The following is a 6,658-nucleotide window of genomic DNA, read 5'->3' as shown; positions in this document are numbered from 1 at the left end:
AAAAATGGTTTACAACAGCCTGTGGCAGTGATGGAGCAAGAGCCTTATGTAAGAGCTGGCGGAGGTGAGGCAGCAATGAGTGATCCTGGAAGGATGTTTCTCTGAGGTGTGTTCTCTCCTGGCCTGGGAACAGCAGTCTCAAGGGCGCAAATTCCAGCATCTGAATGTGCTTGGTCTTGTTCAGCTCATTAATTTCCTACAGCTATCCCAAGTCAAGCTATGAAATCCCCTGGTGCTTTACTCCGAGCCTTTCATGGCTTGTCAATAAATTATTTTCCAATTAAGTACCTGATAATTTGAGTCTGCAGGCTCTTAGGAGAGGCAGCGTGGTGAGAGAGAGAAAATAATGGAAGTCATGGACTTTTCCCTGCCTGTAAAATGAATAAAGGTTCTTCTCTGAAGTGTTACTCAATTTGGTGCTTCCACAAAGCAATGGTGAGTGTGTAATAACTCCTTCTGGGGAGATGTTTGTCCAGCTGATGGATAAACACCACCAGTGGAGTGAGTTTTCAGCACTACCTGAAACACTGAAAAAGAACAGTTTTAAATGTTACTTCAGTCCATATTAATGATGAAAGGTCTGATTCAAGCAAAGGATTTTTTTTTTTTTTTTAGTGTATCAAGCTGTGTAACTTAAAAGGGAAAAAGCCAAGATATTCCCTAGTTTGGAAAATCTTCTAATTCAAGGATTTCAATTTTTGGCAAGGGCTCAGGACTCCATGCTAGAGATACTGTGAAACACCACGAATTATCTAATATCTCTTGTACAATGAGCACCCTTTTGCTGAAGCAGCTATTTCAGATTTCCCTGATGCAGTCAAAGTCACTTGCTCCTTTAAAAGATAATATGTGAAAAACATTTAATTCTCTGTTTGTGGCACTGCTGTTTGTGGCTCTGTTTTTGTTGAGTTCTTTTGGAACTGGTTGGTTTAATCCACAAATGAGGTTTTTTTCCTTCACAATGATTATCTAATAGGGATTTTATTTGATCTCCTTGGGAAAAATTTATCCTGAGTTGCTGAAGCATGTGTATTAGATTGTATGAGAACCTGTACCTTTAAAGGAAATTCTAGAAGGTACAACTGGCATTTGCAATAAAAACATTAAGTAATCATAACCAAACACCTGCTACTATACCTGACCTGAATTTGAGTAAGTACAACATTTAAGACTCCAAAGAAAAACCCTAAGTTAACAAATAGGTAAAAAAAAAATTTTAAAATGGATATAATAAAATATACCAAATTGATGTAGCCTTTGCAGAGAACCATAGAATGATTTAGGTTGGAAAAGACCTTTAAGATCATTGAGCCCAACTGTTCCCCACTAAAATCATGTCCCCAAGTGCCACATCTACATGGCTTTTAAATACCTGCAGGGATGGGGACTCCACCACTGCCCTGGGCAGCCCGTGGCAATGCTTGGGGAAGTGAATTTTCCTACTATCCACACTGACACCCAACTGGGAGTCATCTACAACCTTACTGAGGTAAAGGTGTTAAACAGAGCTGGAAAGGTTGGTGCTGCTTGCCTGGGAATAATTCCACTGTGGGGTGTCTGCACCTCATTTTTCCTTTGACTTCTTCCTTCATCACATGGGAAATCAGCAAGTTGGCCACTGTGACAGCAAGGAAGGAATGTAATTTGGGCAGTTTGCTAAAATCAAGTGCCTTGGCACATCAGTTAAACCTGTTCAGATAAACCAAAGTTATTTCCCTGCTGCTCAGCTGTCTGAAATCTGGGAGACAGTTTGCTGCATTTATTTATGAAAGAGGAGTATCTTCCTTTTACCATTAAGTGTTATAACGAAGTCAAGTGGAAAAGTGCTATTTACTGTATAATAAAACCCATCTATTGTTCATAGCCCTGAAAACCTAATAATAAAATCTTATATTTCAAGCTGTGCAAACCAGTTGCTTATGTAATAGAACATGGTGTAATTTTCCATTTACAATTTCAATACTGTAATAAGAAAGCAATCAAAGCATAAACAAAAGACACTTTAAATGGAGCTGCCGTTAATATTTCCATAATGGCTGTCCTTAAAAATTGAAGCTATTTCATTTCTTTTTTTTCCCAGCTTTGAATTCTTCCTGCTTAGCTAAGTCATTTAATTAAAAGAAAATCAACTTAAGAAAGATAAAATACTGTCTTAAACCAATTGCAGCTATGGGCAAAGAAGAAAAAATGTCAGTGTAATCCACGGTTAACACTTGGTGAGTTAAATTAAAGCTATTTCTCATCCTCCTTTCAGAAGGAGACTGTGAATCTGCAGTTTGTGCTGCAAACCTGCAGGCAAAAGGGGTTTTTTTCTTTATTGTACATCTTGAGGATCTGGAAGTTCACCATTTCTCCAGCTTCTGCCAGCACCCTCTTGGTTTTACTGCTGTCCCCCACCATTAATGCCACACGATGTGAACCCATGTGCTTGTAGGAATAATAAAATAAAATAAAAATAACTCAGTGCTGTCCCTAGGGTTTGTGTACAACTTAAACCACGGGGACTGATGAGAGATGAGGAACCACATGGGCGGCTGATGGTTGAGCAGAATGGGGACAGCCCATCCAAAACCCTGCTGGGTTTCTGTGGAAGCTCATCCTGCCTTCCTGCCAGAGCTATCCCCAGGGCTCTGGGATCACACCCCAGCCACAGCTGGGCCCAGAAAATGGGCTTTGGGGTCAGGACCCAGGGTTCGGCAGTGACAGGTGAGGAATTTACTCTTGGGGCAGAAGGGAAGGAGCCTGGCCTCAGCCCTGCACAGAAAAGGGAAAGATTGGACAAGGCTGGATCCTGCATGAAGGGATTTGGGGACATCAGGCTCCAGGTTTGGCTCTTTCCTCCTCCATGTCCCAATGCACAAATGCCAAGGACAGGCCGTTTTTCCGGGCCTCTCCACAGGCCGGCAGCCCCCGACCATCACAGCAGCCGTTCACAGGAACGAATGACGGACTCAGGGAATCCCAGAGCATCCTGAGCCAGGACGGACGCACAGGGACCCCAAAGCGCTGCACAGGACAGCTCAGAACTGGGCTGCGTTCAGAGGGGAGTTGCAGTGGGAGCGTTCAGAGGGGAATGAGGACGGTGGCACGGGGTTCCGTGACCATCGGTTCATTTCGCAGAGGCTGTGGCAGCCCGGGCCGCAGGGACGGCAGCGGCGCTCCCGCTCCGGGCCCGGCCCAACATGGCGCCCGCCGCCGTCTCCATGGCAACAAACAGCGTTTCGGTTTCCATAGCAACACCCACGCCGTGTCCATGGCGGCGCGGCCCCGCCCGCTGCGGGCGGCGACGATCACGTGACCGCGCTCGATGCGCTCGGCGCGCAGCTCCCCCAGGCGGCGGGAACGAGCGGAGAGAGAGCACCGAGTGACCGGAGAGCGACCGCAGGGACCGGGCCCGCCGCGTCCCCACGCCCGGCAGCACCGCCATGTCCACCGCCATGAACTTCAGCAGCAAGAGCTTCACGCCGCGGCCGCCGGACAAGGGCGCGTTCCCGCTGGATCACTTCGGTGCGGTAGCGCGGCCTAGCGCCGGGCCTGCCCCGGCTAGCGCGGCCCTCGCTGTGTGTATGTGTGTGTGTGTGTGTGTGTGTGTCTGTCTGTCTGTCTGTCTGTCTGTGTTACCCTCGCTGTGTGTGTGTTCCAGGGGAGTGCAGCGCTGTGTGTGTGTGCGTGTGTGTGTGTGTGTGTGTTACAGTGTCCGTGTGTGTGTTCCAGGGGAGTGCAGCGCTGTGTGTGTGTGTGTTACAGTGTCCGTGTGTGTGTTCCAGGGGAGTGCAGCGCTCTGTGTGTGTGTGTTACAGTGTCCGTGTGTGTGTTCCAGGGGAGTGCAGGGCTCTGTGTGTGTGTGTGTGTGTGTGTGTGTGTGTTACAGTGTCCGTGTGTGTGTTCCAGGGGAGTGCAGCGCTCTGTGTGTGTGTGTGTGTTACAGTGTCCGTGTGTGTGTTCCAGGGGAGTGCAGGGCTCTGTGTGTGTGTGTGTGTGTGTGTGTTACAGTGTCCGTGTGTGTGTTCCAGGGGAGTGCAGGGCTCTGTGTGTGTGTGTGTGTGTGTTACAGTGTCCGTGTGTGTGTGTGTGTGTGTGTGTTACAGTGTCCGTGTGTGTGCGTGCGTGTGTGTGTGTGTGTGTGTTACAGTGTCCGTGTGTGTGCGTGCGTGTGTGTGTGTGTGTGTGTGTTACAGTGTCCGTGTGTGTGCGTGCGTGTGTGTGTGTGTGTGTGTGTTACAGTGTCCGTGTGTGTGTTCCAGGGGAGTGCAGCGCTCTGTGTGTGTGTGTGTGTTACAGTGTCCGTGTGTGTGTTCCAGGGGAGTGCAGGGCTCTGTGTGTGTGTGTGTGTGTGTGTGTGTGTGTTACAGTGTCCGTGTGTGTGTTCCAGGGGAGTGCAGCGCCTTCAAGGAGCGGTTCATGGAGTGTCTCCGGCAGAGCGGCTACGAGAGCGCGGCGTGCCGGCAGAGCGCCATGGCGTACCTGGAGTGCCGCATGGACAGGCGAGTGCCCGGCACGGCCGCGGGGACAGCGGGGAGGGAGGGAGGGAGGGAGGGCAGCCCGGGCCAGGCAGGGTGCTTGGCCATGAAGGGCACAGATGCTCCGTGGTACCTGCCCTGTGGTTTCCGTGTTGTCCAGCGCAGAGGGATAGCAGCGAGCAGCTAAGACATTATACACTGTCTTACTCGTCATTTTCTGCGCACACTGAAGTATACAGTACACGGCCTGCAGCCACGGGCTTGCAGGTGAGGATCCCACACAGGACTGGGGAATTCTCACATCTTTGTCTTTCTAGCAGCCCAAGGCAGAACCACCTTCAGGTGAGCAGATTTTGTGGGCACAGCTCAGGGGCCTCATCAATGAGCCAGCATTTAAACACCACAGTAACTCCTGTGTGCTGATCTGGAGAAGGTCACATCTCCTTCTCCAATGACAATTATTACAAAAACTACAAATTACAATTATTACTACAAAACTACAATTATTACTATTAGAATAATCCAGCCTATTTTACAGAGTTCCTTTAGCCAAGGTGCAAAACTCCAACCATCAAACAGTCTAACCAAGATTGTAATTTGGTCAGCTAATCCCTTAGGTTTTGTAGCTGTTTATGAATAGAAACAGAATGGTCAGATAAGTTCATACAACATAATCCTTCGAAACCTTCACAGCCATGCCCATGTGCTAGTAAAAGAAAGTTTTGTAAAGTGGCATGTCTGACTGCCTCTTCATCTGTCACCAAATCACTGATCATTTACTTCCTTGCTGAGCCAACAGCCCAACTCCAGACCCAGGCGGCTTCCACCCTGCACAGTGGCCAGTGTGAAGCTTTTTTTGTTTGTTTTGTTTTCAGCTGTGGTTACAAGTTAAACTTTTAACTTTGCTCACCCTCTGCATGGCCTGCTCAATAAGAGCTGACTGTGTTCAAGGTGCCTACAAGTGTTCTGTGTAACTTAACAAAGAATTGTCAGAGCAGTGGTATTTTTCTTCTATATATTAATGCAATTGAGAATTAATGCTGAGTTCAAGTGGAAATAATTTGGCCTGTTAGCCCCTTAGAAATATGTTTAAAGCAAGTAAGTTAAAAGTTTTTGTAGTCAGTTCAAGTGAAGAAAGGGTTGGTGATTGGTTTCCCAGGGATGTTTCCATTCATGCATTGCTTTGCAATCCTTCCTGTACAAGGGTGAGTCAGGGAACTTTGAAAAATGCAGAAATTTCTCTGTATCTAGGCAAAGTACATTGCAAATCAGAAACTAGTGTGAAAATCACTACAGCAAAGTCTAATGGCACCACAAAGGCTGTTCTAAACCAGACTCACTTGAAAGTGTAAATGGCATTGGTAGAATTTTAGGAAGCTCTTATGCAATGTGTTAATTAAAAATAACCAGGGGTCAGGTCTTTTTCTTAGAAACTCTTACTCAGTACCTAAAATGGGGAAACAACACATTTAATTGGAAAACCACTATAAGGAGGAAAAATAATTGCTGAGTGCTGCTTTCCTTAAACTGAACTTTCTGAGGTCTTGTCAAACAGCAGGCACTCTGTATAGATGTCTTGGATCTGTTAAGGGTAAATAATAGTAATGAAATAGAAAATGCTGCTGTTCTCTAACCAAGAGAGAGGCTGTGTTCTCTAAAATGTGTTTTGTTGTTTTCTTCTGTTTTACTTAGGCAACTTATGGCTAATGAACCACTGGAAAAATTGGGATTTAAAGACCTGATAAATGAGAAATCAGAAGAAAAACCAAAGAAGTCGTGATGAAGACAGACGACTTTGCTCCTTATGAAGGGAAAGCATAACTCTGAATGTAGTACATATTGTACATTTTGTTCATATTGCAATAGGAAGTGTTTCCTGAAAGAACCTTTTTTCCAAAGTTTAATTGTCCTAAAATAAGATTTTTCTTTAAATGAGCAAAAGTACTGCCTTTGTCTGCTTTGCCCAAGTATTTCTTAACTTCTTTGTTTTAATTTCTCTAGAGGCAAAACAGTTACAGCCAAAGTGTTCTCCCTGTCTCTGTAAGAACAGTGAAGTCTTGTTTTAAGGGGACAAAAACCCAAACCAAACAATCCTTTATTGTGTAGCTCTTGAACTACTGATTAATCTTCTGTGGGCAGTACTGATATGCTCACTGCAGTTACTTGCCAGGTGGAAATAAAGCTGTTGTGCTTAAAAA

General features: G+C 46.1%; 1 protein-coding gene across 1 annotated transcript; it reads left to right on the top strand.

Moving 5' to 3' along the window:
- Nucleotides 1–3,334: 3,334 nt before the first annotated feature.
- On the top strand, nt 3,335–6,658 carry LOC128933822 (cytochrome c oxidase assembly protein COX19). The gene is made up of 3 exons (XM_054270925.1): nt 3,335–3,507; nt 4,373–4,484; nt 6,153–6,658. The coding sequence occupies exons 1-3, from the start codon at nt 3,426–3,428 to the stop codon at nt 6,238–6,240; spliced, it is 282 nt and encodes a 93-aa protein (XP_054126900.1). The 5' UTR covers nt 3,335–3,425; the 3' UTR covers nt 6,241–6,658.

This window comes from Melozone crissalis, unplaced genomic scaffold (genome assembly GCF_028551555.1).
Source record: "Melozone crissalis strain CALT ecotype California unplaced genomic scaffold, PUWL_Pcris_2 ptg000012l_1, whole genome shotgun sequence".
In the NCBI taxonomy this organism is placed as follows: Eukaryota; Metazoa; Chordata; class Aves; order Passeriformes; family Passerellidae; genus Melozone; species Melozone crissalis.
The sequence above is the reverse complement of the archived record's forward strand: the minus strand, read 5'-3'. Positions and strand labels throughout refer to the sequence as shown.

Excerpts from the sequence above, each read along its gene's own strand:
- LOC128933822 (XM_054270925.1), top strand. The coding sequence starts at position 3,426 with ATGTCCACCGCCATGAACTTCAGCAGCAAGAGCTTCACGCCGCGGCCG. Across the intron at positions 3,508-4,372 it reads GTTCCCGCTGGATCACTTCG|GGGAGTGCAGCGCCTTCAAG; the intron begins GTGCGGTAGCGC and ends TGTGTGTTCCAG. Across the intron at positions 4,485-6,152 it reads CTGGAGTGCCGCATGGACAG|GCAACTTATGGCTAATGAAC; the intron begins GCGAGTGCCCGG and ends TGTTTTACTTAG.